We start from the raw sequence: 24,411 nt of genomic DNA, 5'->3' as shown, positions 1-24,411 counted from the left end.
AATAGCTTAAGAAAATGGAATCTTTAAATAGATGGTTACAACTTTCAGATTGCTTTTGCTTAGTATTAGTCATGGAAACTCGCTCTATAGCAATCAGACAAAAAGCCCATTTTTTAAAAATGGTAATATTTTTGATTAGGAAATAAAATTGTCTGGAGATTACAATCCTGATGCTTAATTTATTCTATATTTTATGAATGTTTCCTTTGCGGGTTTTTTTTTTTACATGCTCACACATTGGTAAGTAGGAGCTGAAAAAGTAGAAATTAAATAGCTCTTTTGGCATGGCTTGGAATCGCAGACTATTCATGCAGTCAGCTGGAAAAGAGATCATCACCATGTTGGCTTTATGTAACGCTAGGATGGACAGACACAAAGATTTTTTTTTTCCACGAGAGAACATATGCCCCCTGTTACAGTCACACTTGAAGATTTGTTCCTCAAAGAAAAGTAACATGAGGAAAGTCAGAAAAGTAAATTGATAGTCGTAGAAATGACAATGTATTCTATTCACTCTTGGTCGTATTTGGACATACTATAGAGAGAAAACGCCCCGTAGGACATTTTGCTTCATTAAAAAAAAAAATCTGTAGAATTTTCTATCCTCCCAGTATTTGTCACACCTGGAAAACAGGGGCCAGCTTATTTTAATCAGACTTTGTTGATTCATTTAATAAAAAGGCCTCTACCCCGTCAAATCGCAGATAATCAAATCCCTTGTATTAAGTGACTGGCCTCATCCCTAGTAGAGCATATCAGTATGTCCAAGGAATAGAAACTAAGTGTTCTTGCCTGAAAGAGGCAGCATCATGAAGTATTGCCTGTGAATTGTCACTGTTATCAGATATAAAACTCAATAACAATTGTAATTTTCTACAATCAAAAACCAGCTTTGGTTTTCAGCTCCCCCCAAGAAACAAAAACTGATTTATTGCTGGCCAGAGGTCCTAGTTCACCAGAAACATGGTCCAGACAGAAATGATTAATGTTTCCCTCCAAATTAATTTCAAGTTGTCTAACTTAGCTATTTCCATTTTCCCCTAAGTAAACACCAGACTTGAATTTTCTATTACAAACAGCAATAACCAATCTACATATGCCATCCTTTAGCCTCACACGTATTTCTTTCTCTATAAAGGACCTGGCCTTTTAGTAGTCACTCACTCAAGACAAAACACAGTACCGAGAGCAAGAGAGAGACTCCCTTGAGCCATTTGATCTTAATAATCTTAACATGTGCACACACAAGGAAAGAAGGATCATTCTAGAATGAATCAAAGTCAGGCTTGCCCAGAGAGATCTCTTGATTCAAATAATTAAGAGGGTGACTTTGTAGAACAAGAGGTGGAGATGAATGAGCATTATAAGGAGCAAGGCAGGTTTTGAGGGCGTCATTTGTCATGATATCGTGTTTTCCATACATCCATTTCAGTATACATCTGCACTGACGCACGACGCAATACTGGTCATAGCAGAAGCTTTCCGTTATCTGAGGAGGCAGCGAGTGGATGTGTCCCGGAGAGGCAGTGCCGGAGACTGCTTAGCAAATCCCGCTGTGCCCTGGAGTCAAGGAATTGATATCGAGAGAGCTCTAAAAATGGTAAAGACCATAATGGCTTTTTGGGGTGCGGGCGGGGGCCTTATAACAACACACAAAAAATGAGACCTTGGTCTGGAGAAAAGCCATCCGAAAAGGGAATAGGATCAGAGTCTAAGAATGTCAGAGTGTGCAGAAAAATGAGCATGGATATGTATTCATCAAAATCTAGAAATCCCAAAGTAGAAGCTTCTAAACTTCTTCCTTGATGCTTGAGAAATGGCCAGTTGAGGGCAAATGAATATTTAGTTCTGTGCCACACTGTGGGTGGTAAAGTAAACTCACTACCCTCAAGAATTATGGATTGAACATGTAAACAGCTTCAAAAATTTTAAACTTTCCAGAGATATGGTGTTACTTTAGGGGGACTGGGATATTCTCTAGGAAGCTCCTAAGTTGAAGGTGGACATTACAGCAGCATCCTCTGGCTCATCAAACAGCTCTTGAGTTTGGATGGACTGTGGAAGGGAGCCAGTGTGGTAGTAGTTCTGTTGCCAAAGAGAACCTTTCTACATGCTATCTACATGGGGAAAGGCAGAAACCTGCTATATTTCTAGGCCTCCTTAGGAAGCTTTTCCCCAATGCCCCAAAGAAAAAGCCTACAGAGCAGTACAAGGAATCAATAGACAGTCAAATGCATCACTTGTTTTTAGTATTTACTGGTAGGGGATCATTTAAGGCTTCAGGTGGCATCCTTGGAGCAGATGTCACTCTTCACACCAGGAGTAGTATCGGTCATTCACTGCAGCTTTCCCAGCAAGAGCACTTTCCTGAATATTTTGCTTTATGCCACATGCGCCTGCATGCATTAAAAATGAGCCTTTGAGAGTACAAGCCTCTCTTATTGCTACTTATCTAATTATCCCAATGTTTGGGACATCCAAAAAACAAAGAGATAGGCAATGATAAGATAATTCTGTGCACAACCCAGCAACGAAGAATTTGTAATGGCCTCCTAATGTACATCAGTTTGTGTAGTTGGCTCTCCTACTGCTGCCTTCAATTTGCCAAGTTGGAAGCATTCAATCAAAAGGGGTTAGTAGCCCCTGTGTCTCTCTCCAAGAAAGAGGTATGACTCATTCTCCCATCATGTAGATTTTATGTCATTATGTCAGCTCCCTAACAAATGCCCTAAGTGTAGTTTTATGGAGGTAGCACTGCACAGTTTTGAAGAGCAGTTAATTAAATTCAACCTTCATAGCAGTTACAAGATTTGTACTGTCAGGTGAAACATAATGATGAGTGAAATACAAAACTCCCTCAGAGTAAATCAAAAAGAGTTTTCATCAACAAAACCTCAAGGGGCAAGTACCAGCATCTCCAACGGACTCCCCATTCATGACACAAACAACCACCTTCCCCAAATAGAAAACTGGCTACCAGAGTAAAGGATAAGAAATTCATTTGGCTAGAAAAAAAGCAGATTGATCATACTATTGCACAAATAGTTTCTGCATGTCTAACTCACTGATAAAGCTCAAGTTAGAAGCCAGGGAAGTCACCTTCCTCCCAGGCCCCAAGAAACGCTCAATTGAAAGGATGCTTTACCAGTTTCTGCAGGCCAGCCTCTTCCGATTGCTCCAGAGAGGTGGGAAAGCATTGACCTTTTCCAGAAGCAGATGCTCCCTTTGTGATAAATGCTCAGTAAAACTCCGCTTTTCAGAGGGACTACAAGGGAGGATGGTCTGGAGTACTAAAGGTTTTACTATATTAAAAGAAATCCCATTTTATTTGAGTTAATTAAAAGTGAGAATGCATGTGTAAAAGCATCCCTCACTGTGACAAGCGCATAGTTGTTGCTCAATAAATCATTCTCTTCCTTCAAAGAAATCTGGCAAACAAAATCATTGCCTGATAGAGGCGCCTACAGGGCCTGTTTTAATGAATAAATAAGCACACCATTCATGCAGTAAATATTTATTGAGCACCAATGACTATGTATCAGGCTCGAAGTTAGTATGCAAACATGAAATAAGCGGAGGAGCGCTCACACTTACATTGTTAATATGCAAACAAGTGTTTTTAAAGACCTTAAAGCCACTTGAATATTGGGTAATCCTCCTCCTCACAATCTACAGATAATACAAATATCAGCCTGAGCCTGATTGACTGAAATATGTCACAATTCTAAGTCATCAAAACTTGTCCCCTTGTTCAGTAAACATGTATTAAGCACCTGCTCTATTCCAGTCCCTGTACTAGTTGCTGAGAATCCAGGAAAAGAATGTCTCTCATCTCAAGATGTTCCCCATCTAGTAAGGGAGATGAAAATACAGAGATGATTAAAATGGGATGGTGGTTAGATCCTCCAGAGGCTGCTATGGGAACCCAGAGGAGAAGCACCAAATATAGATTGGGGTGGAGGGCGGGGGGTGGGGGATGATTAAAGAAGGGATCCCAGATGGGATGGTGGGAAACGGTAACTGACACTCCGGTGAAAATAGACTTCCCTCTGAGCGGTAGTCCAGTCCTACTTCTGCTCACCAAAAGTTTTAATCCTGGAGTCTCGAATCTCCTGGACATACTTAGACTGTTGTCCAGTTTCTCTATCATGTCCAAATATGCTAGATCTTTAGAAATATGTCATTCTTTTAAAAAAAAAAAACACTTTATTTATTTGAGAGAGTGAGAGAGAGCACACTAGCGGGGGGGAGGGGCTCGGGCAGAGGGACAAACAGACTCCCTGCTGAGCAGAGAGCCCGATGCGGGGCTCGATCCCAGGACCCTGGGATCATGACCTGAGCCGAAGGCAGACACTTAACTGACTGGGTCACCCAGGGGCCCCCAAAATATGCCATTCTTAAAGAGACTTGAAGCCTTTGCTGTTTTCAGTAAGGAAGGATTTCCTTAGTAAGTTTCTATGCCAGTGTCCCTGCCTGACCTACCTCCTCTCCTAGAACTCAATGCTCAGAGTAGAGTGTAAAGAACCCTTCATGCATCCCAGTATGCACCAGGCAGGCTAAGTAATTTCTGTCTCAATAAAGGACCTTTGCTTTAACCGGAAGTGTGACATCACCTTCTCTGCAAGCCTGAGCTGACAGTAGTGCTTCGGTTTGTTGGGTCAGTAGGACAGTCATCTTGTCCTCAGGAAGTCCCACTGGAGCTTTTCTCTTTCAACGGGAATTTCATTTTCCTGTTGGGGCTGAACAAGCCCCCTTTCCTCTCACAAAATGCTCCCTAATATTTGGCATCAGTTTTCCCTCCTGCAGCTCAAGCCCATTACTACTTCTGACTTGCTTAGTAGCTTGTCACTTCCTATAAGTTTTAAGTATTCTATCCTTTCATCCTAGAAAATGAGACAGATGTTTTTTCTCTGAAGCAAATTCCTTGACCCTTACTCACCAGATAAGTAATTCCAGTGACTTTTATTTATAGAGGGTCTTTCGTGCAGTGTCCCTGGACTGTAAAATAATTGGTAAGGAAATCTCTCCACCCGGCAGAGATAGCCTTTTATTAGTTCATAATACTGGGACCAGACCCAGGAAAAATTGTGGCCTACGTGAATTTGCAGTTGGCATCCCAAATCGGGGTCCAGGCTCTTCTAGTACCTCTATCTTTCTTACCTAGTACTACATACCCCTGATTCCTTAGACTTACAAATTTCACCAGTGTGTGGTTTATTCCTCCAGGGCCTAGCTCGCTGCTACCTGTTTGTAGCTGCGCATAAGTTAAATAAGAGGAAAAAGTCGTCTTTGTTACTGTGACAGCTGGCAAATGTGGAACACTCTCAAGAAACAGAACCGAATTCTTTGCAATCAACAATAATTTTATTATAGCTAGCATGTATTGCAAAGCATACTATGTGCCAGGTGCTGTTCTAAACTCTACACGTGTGTAATTCATTAAATCTTCCAAAACCTCTGAGGGATAGGTACCAGTGGGATTTCCCATTTTACAGATTGGGACACTGAAGTACAAAAGCATTAAGGAACATATAGAAGGTCATAGAGTTAGTAAGTGATGAAGCTAGAATGTGAATCTAGGAGCTCCAGAGCCCATATTATTGAAACCAGTTTATGTGATATTGGGAGTGCTAAGATAAGACACAGACACATCCCTCATGGAACTCATAGTTTAAAAAAAAGCATTATGCTAGTTAAGAATACCCTTCAGGGGGCACCTGGGTGGTTCGGTCGGTTAAGCGTCTGCCTTCAGCTCAGGTCATGATCCCAGGGTCCTGGGATCGAGCTCCCGCATCAGGATCCACACTTGGTGGGGAGCCTGCTTCTCCCTCTGCCTCTGCCTGCTGCTTCCCTTGCTTGTGCTCTTGCTTTCTCTCTCTCTGTCAAATAAATAAATAATATCTTTAAAAAAAAAAAAAAAGAATACCCTTCAAGCTGGGGCGCCTGGGTAGCTCAGTTGGTTAAATGTCTGCCTTCAGCTCAGGTCATGATCCTGGGGTCCTGGGATTGAGCCCCACGTCAGGCTCCCTGCTTAGTGGAGTCTGCTTCTCCCTCTTCCTCTGCCCTTTCCCCTGCTTGTGCTTTCTCTCTCTCTCTTTGTCTCAAATAAATAAATAAAATCTTAAAAAAAAAAAAAAAAAAGAATACCCTTCAGGCTACTCCCTCAAGAAGAGACTAATGGTAGAAATTTCAGGCCCTTGAAAAAGTGGTGGTAGGGCCTTCACTGTATCATATAGGTAACTGCCTATCACCCACTCAAAGCTTCACAACTAAAAGGCACACCTAGAAAACACTGGGGAGGAAATGAAGATCTATATAGACTGATCTGGTGGATTTAGCTCAATGACTCAAGATAAAAGATCTCCACGATTCTAAGATCTGTCAGTAGACCTGATCTCAGAGACCTAGAAGGCAAAAATGTGGTGCTATTTAAAATGTTTACATTTTCCCTTTCTACTAGGTGCAAGTACAAGGAATGACTGGAAACATCCAATTTGACACTTACGGACGTAGGACAAATTACACCATCGATGTGTATGAGATGAAAGTCACTGGCTCTCGAAAAGTAAGTAACCAAAACAGATGTCCAAAGAAAAAGTCTTTCAGAAGGTGACAGCACTCCAATGCAAGAAAACAGGTGTTAGGAAAGACACACAAAGCAAATTCCTACACGTTACTTTTGCCTTTCTGTTGGTGAACAGCGTAGACATGATACGGAGTTGCTTTGTGATCAAAGTGTTCCATCTACACATTTTGAAAGGAGCATTTCCCTCTGAGGCTGATCCTATAAAAGTCATAAACTCAAGAGTTATTAACAGCTTCCAACCATAGAGGGAAGGAACCACAAATTTTACAGTATGTTGTTATTTAAACAAGCTGCCAAGGTACATATGGTTTTAGTTTTAGCAAAAGATTCGGAAAGTACCAACTTGCGTTCCCACCAACAGAGTAAGAGCGTTCCCCTTTCTCCACAACCTTTCCAACATTTGTTGTTTCTTGCCTTGTCAATTTTTGCCATTCTAACTGGTGTAAGGTGGTATCTCAATGTGGTTTTGATTTGAATTTCCTTGATGGCTAATGATGATGAACATTTGCCACTTTGGAAAACAGTGTGGAGGTGCCTCAAAAAATTAAAAATAGAGCTACCCTATGACCCAGCAATTGCACTACTGGGTATTTACCCCAAAGACAAAGATGTAGTAAAAAGAAGGGCCATATGCACCCCAATGTTCATAGCAGCAATGTCCACAATAGCCAAACTGTGGAAAGAGCAGAGATGCCCTTCAACAGATGACTGGATAAAGAAGATGTGGTCCATATCTACAATGGAATATTACTCAGCCATCAGAAAAGATGAATACCCAACTTTTACATCAACATGGATGGGACTGGAGGAGATTATGCTAAGCGAAATAAGTCAAGCAGAGAAAGTCAATTATCATATGGTTTCACTCATTTGTGGAACATAAGGAATAACATGGAGGACATTAGGAGAAGGAAGGGAAAAACGAAGGGGAGAAATCAGAGGGAGAGATGAACCATGAGAGACTATGGATGCTGAGAAACAAATTGAGGGTGTTAGAGGGGAGGGGGGGTGGGGGATGAGTTAGCCTGGTGATGGGTATTAAGGAGGGCACGTACTGCATGGAGCACTGGGTGTTATATGAAAACAATGAATCGTGGATCACTACATCAAAAACTAATGATGTATTGTATGTTGACCAACATAACATAATAAAATAAAATTAAAAAAAATAATCGGGAAATAGGTATCTCTCCACCTTGCCCCTCACCCTCCGAAGGACACTGGACAAAGTACCTTTCTCTACAGCCAAAATTGTATAATGACCACTTTGCTTCTCTCATACTAATAGTTAAGTTAGGCATGAAATGAGGATTTCATAGCCATGTGATAAAATCTCAGAATGTAAAATAGCCTGTGTCATTTCTAAGGACACTCCTTGGTTTCCCACCCTCACATTCCAGCCTTCCTATAGTTCAGAGCACAGCACTTTCCTGCTATAGAAGTTTAAAGGGGAAAAAAAGGTTGACCATCCTACAGTGGGCTAAGTTATTTTACAAAATACTAGTAAAGGTGAGGTGGGGATGAGAACCCCCAGGATGAAGGTGTGTGTCTCAGGGTTGGGGTCCTGGTGGGGGTGGCAAGACAAAGGGAGACAGGACATCAATCCTTGGAAAGCTCCAACAACTAAAAAGAAAGTGTTACTCCATGACAACATTTGGATTTCTTGTGGTACTTTTTGAGTGAAAAACAGGCAACCAGGTCAAATGTCTGCTCTTTCTAGGCTGGCTACTGGAATGAGTATGAAAGATTTGTGCCTTTCTCAGATCAGCAAATCAGCAATGACAGCGCATCCTCAGAGAACCGGACCATTGTAGTGACTACCATTCTGGTAAGTATGGAGAGAAGATGGGTGGGCTTTCTGTACAGCAAGACTTCTGCTTTCTGAAAAGCATTATTCAGCCAGTAAAAAAGACATCAAGTTCAAGCCGTGAAAACATCCAATAGGTCAGCTTAGGAACCTCTTAAAGTATCTTGCCGTCATCATGAACAGAATGTCATTTTTTAATTTATTTTATTTTATTATTTTTTTAGAATTTCATTTTTTAGGATTGTATTTATTTATTTATTTTAGAGAGAGAGCGTACACGTGAGTGAGCACAAGTGAGGGGAGGAGCCGGAGGGAGGGAGAGAATCTCAAGCAGACTCTGTGTTGAGTGCAGAGCCCGACGTGGGGCTGGATCCCAGGATGCTGAGACCATGACCTGAGCCAAAACCAAGAGTCAGATGCTCAACCCACTGAGCCACCCAGGTGCCCCCGGAATGTCATTTTTAAAAAGAAAAAGAATAGGAATTTGGGACAGTTCCACATATCATTCTCCTCTTTACCCCCCCTCCCACACACACACTGTAGGACTGATGTTTCATTGTGGGGGAGACAGCATGATGTGAAAGAGAGAGTAGATTAGGGTTCTAATATTAGGTCTACCACTAATCTGTGTTTAACTATGCAAGTCACAACTTCTCTGAGCCTCAGGTTATGTTTCTTTTAATTTACGAAATGGGTGTAAAAAGGTCATAAGACCATTTCAAGGCAAAATTCACCGTTTAAAGCTTTTCTGTGAAACTCAAAGCACAGTTGAAATGTGAGATAGTGTTCTCATTTAGTTTTAAAATGTTTTTCTGAAAGCTGGTTCTTACTGGGTGAAGTACAAACCAGGGTGAAAAATGAGTATACCACTAGGTCTGAAGTTGTGAATAATTGGATAAAGATTCAACTGAAGTTTACCTTTCATTTAAACAGACATGTCAAATACGCTCTTTGTCCTGGGTACTGTACTAGACCCTGAGGATGTAAAAACAAATAAGCCACAGACTCTGACCTCAAAAAGACCACAGTGCTTTTTGAGGGCTTGCCTGGGCTGGCTGTGGTAAATCCCGAGAAATCAAAGGCAGTTCACCTTCATGTAAAGGAAATACCTCTGCCCAGTTTGACTAAGACAAAGACTTTATAGGTGGAAACCTGTCCTGCTTTCAAACCCTCAAAAAGAACTTAAGTCCTTCTCTACATCTTTAAATCATCAGTTAAAGACTCCAAGGAATATATAGCCCAGCGAATAGTCAGTCGATTGGGTTCTTCTGCTTCTTAAGCAAACATATTTTAAAGGCTCTTTTCACACACCAAACCTCAACAACTACACGGGGAAAAAACTTGATTATGGCATGTGTCATCTCTTAGAAAAATGTATGGGAGTAATCCTTCAATCTTCCTCTTGTCCCAAAGGAATCACCATATGTCATGTATAAGAAGAACCATGAGCAACTAGAAGGAAATGAGAGATATGAAGGCTATTGCGTCGACTTAGCCTATGAAATAGCCAAACACGTAAGGATCAAATACAAGCTGTCCATTGTCGGCGACGGGAAATATGGTGCAAGGGATCCAGAGACAAAAATATGGAATGGCATGGTTGGGGAACTTGTCTATGGGGTAAGTTTTTTCAACTCTATTTTCATTTACTTCTGTGCTTTCCACTTAACAAAGATAGATTTTATTTTCAAAGGTAGTACTTATCCAATTGTATAGTTTCTGTGTGGTCTGTAAAAAAAAATTTTTTTTTCTTCTCCAGTTGACTTTTGTAAAGGTAGGTTGTCGATAGCATCCTTTGGGCAACAGGATTATTTTGCCAAAAGCAAAGTAAGATTGGGGAACTTTATTTGGCAACATTAAATGCAGCCTGCCCTCTGCTGAAAATCTGTTCCTTCTGTGTTCCCTGTGTCGGGCGGCAAAATCACCACCCACCTCGTTGCCTCAACAACTTCGCCTAAGTGACCCGGTCATCTTTGCTCATTGCTCCCTCATTTCTAGGCAGTGACCATGTCCTATCCGTCCTACTCTTCTGTCTCTCAAACCCAGACACATTCTTCATTCCCACCCTCACCATTTCAGTTAAGGTTCTTACCACTTGTTGGTCATTTAACTGATTTCCCTGCCTCTACTCTTACCCTGGCAAATCAGATCTACTCTTCTGTCTCTCAAACCCAGACACATTCTTCATTCCCACCCTCACCATTTCAAGTTAAGGTTCTTACCACTTGTTGGTCATTTAACTGATTTCCCTGCCTCTACTCTTACCCTGGCAAATCAGATCTCCACATCATTGTAATTTCCCACGTGAAAAATCAGGATAAAATTCGAATCCCTGAGCATGGCAAATAACGCACTTCATCATCTGGCACCGCCTCCCTCTCTAAGTCGTCTTGGACTCTTCCCCCTTCATACTTAGTGTTCCAGCTGCCAAGAAGTATGTGTCATTCCCCGAAGGTGCCCACCTGCCACTTAGGGCATCCCTGGAAGTACCTTTGCCCCTGTCCGTCAGCTAACCTCGCTTCGCAGTCCTCCAGAATGCAGGTGGCAGCATTTTCAGGAAGCCTTTCCTAATCCCATTTACCCACCTGTGGTCTGCTTAGGTGCCCCTGCTTTTTGCTTTCTTGTAGTACCTTTGAACCAGTATTATAATGATCTGTTTACAAGTTCAGCTGCCCCAACTGGACTATAAACTCCTTGAGCACAGAAGCCATATCTGATTTATTTCAATATCCCAGAGCACAGCACAGAATGGAGGTTCAACAAATAATTGTTGAATGAATTAATAAATGAACAGAATCGCTCTGCCAAGGGCTTGCCCATGGGTCAAGTACAGAAGAATTATACTGATAATTACGGCTTTCAAAAGGGGTACAGCAGTATCTTCAGAGCTCTGCAATGGCTTCACTTGAAAGGGTTTGGGCCCCTGATTGGGAATGTCAGATCTTGGGCCGCCCAGTGAGGCCTATAGAGACAGGCAGAATTGGGCATAAGAACCGCCCACTGGGTGAACCAGTCACTAGAAAACTCACCCAAGGGTAGGTGGTGGCAGCCGAGGGTTAGTTCTCTCTGCTTTTTATTTTCATCCCAGTGTCGTTAACATATAGCATTATATTAGTTTCAGGTGCACAACACAGTGATTCGACACTTCCGTACGTCACCCAGTGTTCATCAGGACAAGTGTGTTCGGCAGAGGTTTGCTTTCTGACAGATAAGGAGTACTCGCAATGACCGGTCCCAGTCTAGACAACAGGTTAGGGGAAGACTAAGAAATCTAGCGGGTGCATATACTGAGAAGAAGTTGGCAAGAAGCAAACATCCAAGTTATCTTTTGGACAGAGGTTCAGGATAAGGACTCTGGTGCTTGAGATGGGAAGCAGCCAGAATAAGGTGCAGCTCTCCCCTCAGAAGGACTGGGGTCACTAAATAAGTTTTTGGAACAGGTCCTCAGGAACAAGCACAAAGGCAGACGCTCATTTCTAAAAATAAGGGCACAGAAAAGGAATTAAGGCTTAAACTGAGACTGGACCTCAAGTATCAAAACTAGGGCACCATCCTCCAGTCAGACAAGCAGCAAGGCAATTTGAACCTTAGCCCCCAGCAGTGGGGCTGGAGCCAATTATCTCCCATCTTGGGTCAAGGTTGGCCCTGGGAACTGGGGTAAGGCTGAGTTGCAGATGAGATTCAAGTGAACTCCTTTATGAGAAAGAGAAGAACTTCTAATGCCGGACACGGGGCTGAACGAGGGGCAGAGCACCTGTCGTGCTCTCTAAGGACCCTGAGAAGCTCTGAACTATCTTGACACAGCTCTAACCTCTTTCTGAGTTGGTGATTAAGTCTTCTCTTCTCTATCCTTCATCTCCCCAACACTCAGGCTCCAAGAGGTCCTGTTTTGCTCACAAATCTACCCCACACTTGGCACATTATGTGGTCCATAGTAGATACTCACTTTTTGCTCTAACAAATGAATGCCTGGTATGCAGTAATGCCCAGTCAATGTTCATTAAATTTACCTCATGGTAGGAGGTAATCTTATATCATTACCATTATTTATTATTATCGTTGCCATTATTATTTTATTTTTATTATTAGCTACTTGTTTGCTTATTATTAGCTACTTGTTTGCAAATTAGCTATTTGTTGCTTATTTCCTGGTTGCCGGACACTGTGCTAAGTGCTTTATAGGCATTATGTAACTCAATCCTCACAACACACCTCCAAAGGAGGTGCCACCTTATTAACATTCTACAGATGAAAATACTGAAGCCTAGAGAGGTGGTCTTATGCCAAGACCAAACAGCCTGTAGTGACACGGTGATTTGAACCCAGTCTCTATGAGGTCCATGTTCTTTTTTTTTTTTTAAGATTTTATTTATTTATTTGAGAGAGAGCAAAAGTGATCACAGAGGGAGAGGGAGAAGCAGACTCGCCGCCAAGCGGAGAGCCTGATATGGGGCTTGATCCCAGGACCCTGAGATCATGACCTGAGCCAAAGGCAGATGCTTAACCCACTGAGACATCCAGGTGCCTCAGAAGCCCGTGTTCTTTAACCACAGCCCTAGACTGCCCGACAGCTGACGTGTTATTTTAGACCCATCCCATCCTAAAAGATAGCTGAAACTTGTTGAAAGGCTTTTGGTGCGTCCGCTTTTCTGGGGAGAAGATTGGCCCCAGGAGCATGGCAAAGACTTTGGGGTGTCAATTTCTACTGGGCCAGAGTAACTGACATGAGCTCTACCAGCCCACTGTGATTCAGTAGCCAGAGCTTTCTAGTGTCTCAGAAGAAAGCCTGTCACATTCTGTAAATAGCTCAGGTCCCTCCTGGCATCGAGCAAGATGTTGGACCCAGTGATGTAGAGCAAGACAGATTTCCTGACACTGTTCAAAGACCCAGCTTTCTCACCAGGTTTTGGCTTCTCTTCTGGCATGTCCTCTGTACTGTGCCCACCTAATCTCCACATTCTCTCCCTCTTCCCAATATGTGTGAGTGAGGGAGCTTGAGAATTAAATAGTCCCTTACTTGTTTAGTAATTTAGAAACCAGCTCTTTACTGCTGAATAGGTAAAAATTCTTCTGAAAGAGGCTTCCCACCTTTTCCCTCCAGTTCTTTCCACTAAAGACAAAAAGCAATAGCCAGGGAAGTCTCAAAGAAACATCCTCCGCCCTCGTCTGACCTGGAACAAGTTTCTGATGCTTTCTGGGATTAAAACACAAGGTGTTTCCAGGGAACTGACTGCAAACTGCTGAATTCCACTTTCCCCTAAAACTTGTGGCTATGAAAAATGGATGTTCTTGTCATGCTTGGATAAAACCTCTCTGTTCAGGCAGATGATCTCATAAGCTGAATGTGTCCTCATCTTCATTTAAAATTTTAATCTTTCAGCATTGGCAAGTTTTCCACTTCTCTTTCAATGATAGAAATGGAGAGAAGTGAAAACGCAGGCATTCATTTCTGGCAGGCCTGGCATCTTGTAGTTTGCAAGTTCCTTAAGAAAAAAAAGGAAAGTGGGACGCCTGGGTGGCTCAGTAGGTTGGACAGCTGACTCTTGATCTCAGCTCAGGTCTTGAGCTCAGGGTCATGAGTTCAAGCCCCACATTGGGCTCTGCACTGGGTGTGGAGCCTACTTTAAAAAATGGGGCGGGTGGGCGGGGAGGTTACTCTCTTGCAATGAACATGAAAACTACACAGATAGGCACAGCTTTATCCTTAGGGAATTTTCTCTTATGCCTTTAGCATGTAAAACAGATCAGAGTAGGAAAAATATGAAGAAAGGCAGAGATGAAAAAAGCTTTGCGAAGATTTCAGTATCTACCATAAAGTCTCAAGAAAGAGTCAAAATGAATTAAATTTGTTCAGGAAGAAAGAAGCCAATCAGCCTCTTTTCAGATGATTTCTAAATGGTTTTCTTTTCCCTCTAAAGAAAACCAAATCAAGGTTGATGTTTGGGGCACCTTGTATTGCTAAGAAGGCTATTTTTGAAACAAACGTCAGTAGGACACAATGTGCCCCATTATGTAAGCTCTTCAGAACATTATGGACTTGAAACTGTCCACCTGCTTTTAGTGGTTTTGCTTTTGAGCTGGATGTCTATAACATCACCACATGGTAATTGTCCCTAGCTTAAATGGCTTACAGACCACAAGTTTTTATGTCTCCAAAATAGCATGTGTTTTTTTTTTTTAATCTTGAGTTTTATTAAGAATTTAAAAATCTAAACATTTTCTAGAGGCCTGGGAAGCCTACCTAGAAACACCGCCCTCAGGCATTTCCAACTTCCACATGTCCATATACCTCACTGCGCTGCACACACACACACACCCCCCCATGACAGACGACATGGCAGCACAGTGAATGTCATTGTGTTTTTACTATTTGTAGAAAACTGGCATTTAGGTTTCAAAATTAATAATATTACAAAATTACCAGCAGCAGTCTTAAGCCTTTCGACAATGCTTATGAACTCCACTTTGCTGACCCAAACAAGGCTATTATTCCAAGTTCAAAAAGCAGGACTTGCCCCAAGGAGGCATATTATACATCCTGCAGATACTCAGGCCACATTGCTCAGGACCCATTTGTGACCGTGTCTTCTTCCATCTCCTCTTCACCATCATCAGTGGGGCCTGGTCTGTGCTCCCCGCCAGGTACCTGGCCAGACTGCAGCAAGCCCTTCAGCCACTCCACTTCAGCCAGGGTGGATGCATTTGCTATAGCATTCTTGATTGCTTCTACATCCCCTGGAGACGGCCCACCTTTCTTTTTGTCAGTTGGCAGACCAGCACCTGGGTTGAAAGTTTTGCTTCTCCTGGCAATATCCTTTGCAAGTTGTGCACCCCGTTTGCCCTTGAACATTTTCTCTGCTTCCTGACGCTCTTTTAGTTTCACCTTCTGGAAATCCAGTACTCTGACTTGCGGAACTTTATAAATTACGTACGGTCTGTAATGCTTCTTATTTGTTACAGGATTTCTCATAATACTTAGGTAAGTCAGTGATTTGAGAGATGCCAAAGGGTCCAGATCACCCAGTTCCACAAGGACTATTGTTGGTGAGAATGAGTTCTGTCAGACAGGGTAGAGCCTGATCAAGTCCCTCACCTATACGGCATATTCTATTGTTGTTCACTAATAATGTTTTCAGTCTTCTCAACAAAGGAAAACCATCCAGTTTCCTGATTTCATTGTCAGAAAAATCAATAGCATCAAACTGGTCTAAGGTAGCACCTAGATTTTCAATGACAGGAATTTTATACCCCCGGAGGTCCAGCTCGTGGTCCCGCACAGTGTTGGTGTACTGAGCTGCCTGCTCAATCAACTCTGCCGTCAGTTTCACCATCCTGCCACCTCCCGCTGCCGGTGCCATGGCCCACCGGCTGTTCCCCCAAAATAGCATGTGTTTTAAGAGGACATTTAAAAACATTTTGTTGCTAACAGGGCTCTTAGACATCTTTTAGGCTACCGTTTCATTCATTTTACAGATAAATATGGGGATCAGCCAGGATTGGCCATTAGGACTGCCATTTGGGTAAACCAGGCAAGGCCTGACATAAGACAGGGATGACAGGAATGGTGGCAGGGATTATGACAAGGTCGTAAAATCACACAGCTTGGCAGAGCTTAGACTATAACTCAGGTTTCATGACTCCTGGCCCAGTGCTCTGTCCACCGGGTCATACTGGCTCAGTTTACTAAGCTTATCAAATTGCGGGAAGATTGGTGTATCAGATATGACATCCCCACCTGCCTTCAAGGGGCTTACAATCTAGTTGGATTATGAGCTTTTCCATCCAAGATACCGATCCTGCTTATCTGTGGCCTCCAGAATAACGTAATGCACATCCCTAGTTATCACTTGAAATATTTGAAAACCCGGTCGCCTGGGTGGCTCAGTTGGTTAAGCGACTGCCTTCGGCTCAGGTCATGATCCTGGAGTCCCTGGATCGAGTCCCGCATCGGGCTCCCTGCTCGGCGGGGAGTCTGCTTCTCCCTCTGACCCTCCCCCCTCTCATGTGCTTGCTCTCTCTCATTCTCTCTCTCTCAAATAAATAAATAAAAAATCTTTAAAAAAAAAAAAAAGAAAAAGAAATATTTGAAAACCCAAAGTCAACAGCTGGGGGTTTCTGCCTTTTGAGAGGAGATAAGATCTAACAGAAAAAGAGAGTGAGAGAAAGGGCTGGAAAGAAATTGAGGTCCTAACTGACAAAGGGTCGCCTGCCAGCAGGCAGCTGCTGTGTTCCTTATGTTCCTAGCACTTAGAAAAGACGGGAGGGAAAGAGTTGCATTGGGAAAGGCCAAACCACTGCCCAGATTGGTACCTCTGGCTTAGAAGAAAGCAGAGAGCTTGGGGACAGAGATGGGGTTGGCGGATGGCTGATTCCAGGTCACATCCCCTGGGCACCCTCAGACTCCTTCACACTCCCAGGACAAATGGCAATTTTATAGATGCTATTCACACTGACATTTCTCTACCCAGAAGAAATTATCTCTTAGGTTGTCACTATCCTAAGATAGATTCATTTTCCATTAAGAAAGACAGGAAGTCGATCTGTCCTTCCCGCTAAAAGGCAGAGAAGCAAGGGTGCAGTAACAGACACCAAATATTCTCTTCTATTCTTCAGGTGATTATACTGGGCTTTGGCAGAAGGGCTGATGGTTTGATAAAAGTGCCCCTCTCTTTGAAATGATGTATATAAACTCCAGGAAGGAGCATTAATGACACATGGACGTCTGCCATTCTGAGCAGAGAGGGTGGGGAAAGATTACCAACCAAATTTAGTCTCACAAGGCCTTTACCCAGCTCCCGGGATGCTCCTTTATCTTCACTTTGTCTTTAACTCTCTCAGCTCCCCAAGGACAAGGAGCCCTAACCAGTAGATCTAGACTGGGACATCTGTTCTGGCTAAGCAGATGAGGAAATCCCGTTGTGACACTGCTTGTTGTTGAACAGATTTAAATAGACCTCATCCCTTTCTCCAGATCTAAACAATTGCAGACAGTGAATATCCCATAGGGTACAGCCAATAAAGCAGTTTAAGTCCTGTCTTCATTATATTCCTGTTGTCTAGCTTGATTCTGTCCACTCCTTCCTCCAACACATTTAAACTTGCCAAGGAAATGTCTGCCAAAAGCTACTAGAACCTTATGACTGATACAGGGATAAGGGATCAGGTCATGTCTGCCTGTTCTCTTGGTTAGCATAGTATCTTTTTTTAACATGTATTTATTTATTTGAGAGAAAGAGCACGAGCATGAGTGGGAGAGGGAGAGAGAATCTCAAGCAGACTCCACCCTGAGCATGGAGCCGGAAGCAGGGCTCGATCCCAGGACCAAGATCATGACCTGAGCTGAAACCAAGAGTCGGACACTTAACCGACTGCTCCACCCAGGCGCCCTGCACATAATCTCTTACGCATTACACTCCAGTACATTGCCTCTCCTCTCCCATCCTCCCCCTTGCTTTCAGAAAGTGCTTTAAAATGGCGGCTGACAAGCTTCTGCTCATGTGTTGTCTCCAGGTCGGTTATAAGTTTTATATCAGATGAAAATATTTTAAGATACAACATAAGCCTTTAGCTCAAAAAAAAGTCTTAAATGCCATTTAAATTGTCATTTCTGTCTTAAACTTGTCAGACTCTTTAGTGTATCATCCCTATACATAGGAGTTCGTTGGTTTTTAAGTTTTATGAAATTTACGACTTTGGCAACCCACCTATGAAAAGGATTATAAATCCCCTCAAGTTAAATCCCCTCCAGTAATGCAGTTCTTCCAGGTTTGCTTTGCCACTGGTGAGTGGAAAAATCAAACCTAATTTGGCGTGTTTACTGAGCCCACACAGCCACTCGTAAGCCGCTTGATTAAAATGCTTTAAGTAGTCAAGATGCAAGCAAAAGCACTAGCAAACTCTTAACCCTGAGCTCTTCCCATTTGCTGGTTTTTATCCGTTACCTGAGGCACCTACATACCACCCAACTTACCCACCTAGATTTGGGGAAATGGCCTGCCTACTACTGTTACTAGCAGAGGCTGAAGCTTGAGAACAAAAGGCCACTGACTGGTTCAGGACACCGGAAGTGAGAGGCACTTCATTAGGGAGTCAGCACCTCACCTCCTCCCTATGCTCCCTAGCCCCGTCGATCATTCTTAACCCTCTCTCCCAGCACAGCTGCCTTCTGTAAGGAGCAGAGACCAGGAAAGGAAGCCTGTCTGGGGAGTTGCCTTTCTCACTTTTTCATAACACTGTTGGCCTCCTAAATCTTTAGCCTGCCTTGGAAATGACCTTCCCCCTCCTCTGCGTGTGTGGCGGTTCCAGGAGAGCTAAATGGGTGTTTTCTGACACTCGTTACCTACTCCTTCCATTTCCCTTACTACTCAGGTTGATTGCTCCACAGACATAATGCCAAGCAGATCTTGGGCTCTGAAATAACTGACCATTTCAACATCCTTTTCATATGGATGAGGGGATAGTGGTGGCAGAGGACAAGGGCTTCTCCCCAGCTGCCTTGGAGCTGATGGGACAGTCCTGCTGCGTGGGTCCCACCAGGCAGGCATAGAAGGGATGGGAGGGGTTGTTAAGTCCCCTACCCAGCTGGCCATCCTTGTGACTTCATCAGGAGCTCCTTCCTTTCTGTTGGATGATCCTTGTTCCACCTGCTTTTTGCTAGTCCTTTGTCTTTTTCCGGCTATAATAGGTCTTTTTTTAAGGTTCAACAGGGGAAATCTCATTTTGGAGCCAGGTCCACATCAATAAGGCTTAATCAAGCACAGATTTAATGCTATTCTTCACTGAGGGAGCACCCTCCAAAAAACAGACGAACTCCACCTTCTTTGGAAAAGCTCCTTAGAAAGAAACAGTTCTGGGGCGCCTGCATGGCGCAGTCGGTTGAGCGTCCAACTCTTGGTTTCGGCTTTGGTCTTGACCTCGAAGTCATGAGGTCAGTCTCCGTGCTCAGCGGGGAGTCTGCTTGAGATTCTCTCCCTCTCCCTCTCCCCCAGCTCACGCATGTGTGCTCTCTCTCACTCTCCAAAATAAATAAATAAATAAAATCCTTTTAAAAAAAAAAGCCAGACTGAGGGAAAAAGGCAAGTGCCTGAGGGGAGCAGGTTCTTTCTGTTGTCTTATGTGACTTCAAAAGTACTTCATACTAGGAATGGCTTCCTTTGGGAATCTGTTCTTTTGCTGCATATTCCTGGGAACCAGACAAGAAGCCCCACTTTGTCTATCTAGCCACCTCTTGTTAGTGTTTAGCTGTGCTTATCATCTAGTGGGTGTTTCTTGCTGAGGTTTTTTGGGTTTTTTTCTTCATAAAGGGTGTCAAGATTCTCAGACTCCTTTCTTTACCTGCTGGAAAAGAGCCCAATTCCCCAAAATTCAATCCAAAGTGATTTTCTCAGACAAATGCCCCTTATTTCTGCCTTCCAAAACAAGGAAATGGCCATTTCTCTTGGAACGATCAATTATTTAGACTTAAATGATCAAAAAACTAGTTAAATTAAGTAATTAAATTCAAATGAGATCAAATGGGAAATGATACGAGTGGGGCATTTGCATGGAGGCAGAAACACATTGGCAAGGATAGAAGGTGGCTTCATCTGTGAATTCTGTTGGCACGACAAGCCTCTTTCTAGCTGATGCAGACTCTGCCAAAAAACCCCACTAGCTTTCTGGCCAATTCCATTCTCCTCAATAGCTTTCGTTTCTAAGATCAAGTCTGGCCCCAGGCAAAAGGGTAAAATAGGTAAAATTTGGGTTTGGCTTCCGTCCAGTTATAAATGCAGAACTGGTGATTCAGGAGTTAGTGACAAAAGGAATAGGTAAATCGGGACACCTGGCTGGCTCAGTCAGTAAAAGCATGCAACTCTTGAACTTGGGGTCATGAGTTAGAGCCCCACATGGGGTGTGGAGACTACTTAAGAAAAAATAAAATATTTTTTTAAAAAAGAAGGAATAGGTGAAGACACAGCAATATGTTGAGAAGGAAAAGGACATGGAGACAATAGAGCTTGTATCAGTTGGCTCCCATCTCAGTAAAGAAAGAGGCAAGATTGGGGCGCCTGTGTGGCTCAGTCGGTTAAGCGTCTGCCTTCGGCTCAGGTCATGATCTCGGGGTCCTGGGATCGAGCCCCGCATCAGGATCCCTGCTCATTCTCTCTCTCTCTCTCTTTCAAATAAATAAAAAAAAATCTTTAAAAAAAGAAGAGAAAGAGGCAAGTTCACCTGCAGGGAGGGTGGAGCTGGTAAGGATTAGGGACTGCAAAAAGTTTGGAATAAGCATCACTCACAGACTTAGAAGAGAATCAGCTTTCCTGTGATAGATGATGGATTTAACTTCAGAAATGGGGAGTTTGAGATGGTAGTGATCCATTCAGGTAGATTGGGTCGGCGAGCTATTGGCTTTAAGAAATGCATACTTTCTGCAGCTCCCCCTGGGCTATAGGACATCCTCCATGAGGGTAAGGAGTTTTGTCTGCTTTGTCTGTCTTTCTCACTGCTTCATCTCCAGCACCAAGAGTAGGGCCTGGCACAGAATAGGCACTCGAATATGCACTGGAGTGAATCTGAGAGGGGTTGATTATCGTACATAAAAACAGTGTATAGTAGAAACCTGCACATATCTATGGCGTTTGAACATTTTGGTGATTAAGAGCATGAGTTCTAGCAGCATTGTCCACAATAGCCAAATTCTGGAAAGAGCCCAAATGTCCATCAACTCATGAATGGATCAGGAAGAGGTGGTATATATACACAATGGAATATTACTCAGCCATAAAAAAGGATGAATTCTTGCCTTTTGCAACAACATGGATGGAGTGACAGTGTATTATGCTAAGTGAAATAAGTCAGAGAAAGACAAATACCATATGATTTCACTCATGTGGAATTTAAGAAACAAAACAGATGAATATAGGGGAAGGAATAAAAAAATAAGAGAGGGAGGCGAACCATAAGAGACTCTTAACTCTAAAGAACAAACTGAGGGTTGATGGAGGGGTGGTGGGTGGGGGATGGGCTAAATGGGTGATGAGCATTAAGGAGGGCACATGATGTGATGAGCACTGGGTGTTATATATAAGTGATGAATCACTCCAGAAACAAATATTATACTGTATGTTAAGTAACTAGAATTTAAATAAAAACCTGAAAGAATAAAAGGACATGAGTTCTGAAATCTGAAGACCAGGCTTCTAATCCCAGACCTCAGTTTCTCCTTTAACATGGGAATGATTATGTGCCAACCTTAAGTTTGCTGAGAGAATTAAATAAGATAATATATACGAGGTGCTTACACACAGAGTGAGCACTGAATAAATGTTAGCTGGCTGTTTATTATCTGAATTTCCCTTTAAATTAATTAAGATGTGTTTTTTAATCAGTTTGAGTCACCATATGGGACTCAAGGTAGTAAAACATTTCTTTTAAAACATCCTGTATCTCAGACTTCATCATTCCTCCTCCACCTCCCCCCACTGGTAAGGATATTGAGGTATAACTATTTAATGTAGAAAAAGAATTCTCAAAATTGGTCCTTTTGTTTTTGTTTTTTGTTTTGAGATATGAGAGAGTGCGCGTGCGCGGGCAAGCAGGGGGAGGGGTAGAGGGAGAGGCAGAGAGAATCTTAAGCAGGCTCCACACCCAGCATGAAGCCTGACACGGGGCTCGATCTAATGTCCCTGAGATCATGACCTGAGGCAAAATCAAGAGTCAGGTGCTTAACTGACTGAGCCGCCCAAGCCCGCCAAAATTGGTGTTTTTACTTCATATCTGATATACCATCCAAAAGGCTTTCCTTAGAAGCATTTTTCTAGGTGTGTATTTTAAGGCCTGGCTCCAGACTAAAGTATACTAAACCTACTACTGGGGTAGAGGAACAATTGTGGAAGACCAAAGAAATAAGTGCAGAAATTCCTAGTGCCAGAAAGAAAAGAAAAGAAATTCCTAATGCCTTTTTTCATGGGATTAATACAAAAACATTGTCTGCCTTTGCCTGAGCGCATTATGCAGGGCACTACTGACACATTTATTTCATTGATCCAATACGCGTGAGCGCTACACTGATATTTATCACTAGACATGATGGCTTCCTATAGAGATTAATATGTATTCTAAGAACTGCTTTACCCTTGTTATTGCCCATTCAGAATTCTTTCATGTTTGCATAGATTATATTCAATAGTTAACAACTAATTTTCTAGGCATCCAGAGTTTCTTTATTTAGGATGTGCTGCAGTGATAGATAAAAAAAAAAAAGAAAAAACCCAGAAGATTGAGTCCCTGCCTTTAAAGAACCTATGTTTTAATAGACATTCTCTGGAGAAAATAACTCAAGAATAATAGCAAACACTCAAGTATTAAACTGAGGACTGTAGTCCTGTGTTGCCCCTCATGGTGGGGAGGGAGGCACGTATAAGGAGTCTAGACTATATGCTTGCCTCTCAAGAACTCCCAGTTATGTGAGGAAGCTAAGACATAAGAGCATGAAAATTAAAATTAAAAAAACAAGAGTTGGGGAGCCTGGGTGGCTCAGTCAGTTAAGCGTCTGACTCTTGGTTTCAGCTCAGGTCATGATCTCGGGGTCATGGGATTGAGCCCTGCGTTAGGCTCTGCACTCAGCGCAGAGTGTGCTTGAGATTCTATCTCTCCCTCTCCCTCTGCCCCTCCCCACCCCCCCCTCAAATAAATAAATGAGTCTTTAAGAAAACAAGAGTTAAGGAGTGATCGGGGCGCCTGACTGGCTCAGTCGGTGGAGCATGTGACTCTTGATCTCAGGATCATGAGTTCAAGCCCCACGTTAAGTGTAGAACTTACTTTAAAAAAAATTAAAAGAGTTAAGCAGTGATCTGTCACAAGGAAGTACAAGTTGAGTTGCAAGATAGCAAAAAAAAAAAAAAAAAATCAAAGAAAAAAATTGAGTTGGTTGCCCTAAGGCAATAGGTCACAAAGGACAAAAGGCCACCGGTGTCCTTTTCTTACTTACCATCGAGTTAAAGCATTTTAGAACCCATCGAATGCTACTACTTTTCTGACCAAAGCATTGACAAATCAATTGGTTATAGTGACCTAAGAGTTTATATTTCCACCAAAGAGGTAGAGTAAGTAGCAAATGACTAATGGAAATACTGTCTCTAAAAGTCAAAATTTTTTTTCCAGAGGGCTGATATAGCGGTTGCTCCACTCACTATAACCCTGGTTCGTGAAGAAGTCATAGATTTCTCAAAGCCATTTATGAGCCTGGGCATTTCCATCATGATAAAGAAGCCTCAGAAGTCAAAACCAGGAGTATTCTCATTTCTGGATCCCTTGGCTTATGAAATCTGGATGTGCATCGTCTTTGCTTACATTGGAGTCAGCGTAGTTCTTTTCCTAGTCAGCAGATTCAGCCCCTATGAATGGCACTTGGAAGACAACAATGAAGAACCTCGTGATCCACAAAGCCCTCCTGACCCTCCAAATGAATTTGGAATATTTAACAGTCTTTGGTTTTCCTTGGGTGCCTTTATGCAGCAAGGATGTGATATTTCTCCAAGGTTTGTTTCCATGTCATACCCAATGCCTCCTTGCATTCTGTGGCCATGATCCATTCATGTACATCTGGTATTCACTCATCTCAAGTCCAGATTTCTTTCATTTAACATTCCATCCAACAACAAATTATCATCAAGCCACTTTGTTTGCTTGCGTCCATGAAGTGAGTGTGTTTTGGTGTTGTTCTGAATGTCCTTCATGCATTTCTGTGGTATTGTATAGTTATATCTATTATAGCAAACATTTGGACTCTGGATAAAGGCAGCATTATCAGCTAATATTAATATTATTTGGATAAAGCTAATACTAAATCTTGATCAGATCAATCAGGCATGGTTTCCTCCTTAAGTGAGCTAAAACATTTTCTCATTTGTCTAGAGATGGGATCTAGAAAAAATTTGAAAGAATATAGAACTCTTCTTAAAAGCCCTCCTACTTTCCCCTTTCACTGTCCTACCTTTTTCATTTCACTCTTAGACTGCCTAGAACTATTCATTGTAGT

General features: G+C 42.5%; 2 protein-coding genes across 9 annotated transcripts in view; one reads left to right on the top strand and one right to left on the bottom strand.

Moving 5' to 3' along the window:
- The window catches only part of GRIA3 (glutamate ionotropic receptor AMPA type subunit 3), a 275,987-nt gene that overhangs the window by 185,026 nt on the left and 66,550 nt on the right, over positions 1-24,411 (top strand). For all 8 annotated transcript variants that reach the window (XR_004297784.1, XR_004297785.1, XM_032391369.1 and 5 more), the window contains 5 exons: positions 1,433-1,600; positions 6,461-6,565; positions 8,307-8,414; positions 9,807-10,013; positions 23,535-23,911. Coding sequence is in view for 6 of the 8 variants with exons in the window: in XM_032391369.1 (XP_032247260.1) it covers positions 1,433-1,600; positions 6,461-6,565; positions 8,307-8,414; positions 9,807-10,013; positions 23,535-23,911 (965 nt within the window). In the remaining 2 variants the exon portion in view is untranslated. The remainder of the gene's footprint in view (positions 1-1,432; positions 1,601-6,460; positions 6,566-8,306; positions 8,415-9,806; positions 10,014-23,534; positions 23,912-24,411) is intronic.
- Positions 14,073-16,253, bottom strand: LOC116623859 (U2 small nuclear ribonucleoprotein A'-like). Its single transcript, XM_032391372.1, is given in 2 exon segments — positions 14,073-15,426; positions 15,428-16,253. Coding segments are annotated over 2 exon segments (879 nt in total). The 5' UTR covers positions 15,836-16,253; the 3' UTR covers positions 14,073-14,955.

Source organism: Phoca vitulina, unplaced genomic scaffold, assembly GCF_004348235.1.
Source record: "Phoca vitulina isolate PV1807 unplaced genomic scaffold, GSC_HSeal_1.0 scaffold62, whole genome shotgun sequence".
Classification (NCBI taxonomy): Eukaryota; Metazoa; Chordata; class Mammalia; order Carnivora; family Phocidae; genus Phoca; species Phoca vitulina.
Note: the sequence above shows the minus strand (reverse complement) of the source record. Positions and strands in the feature narration are given on the sequence as shown.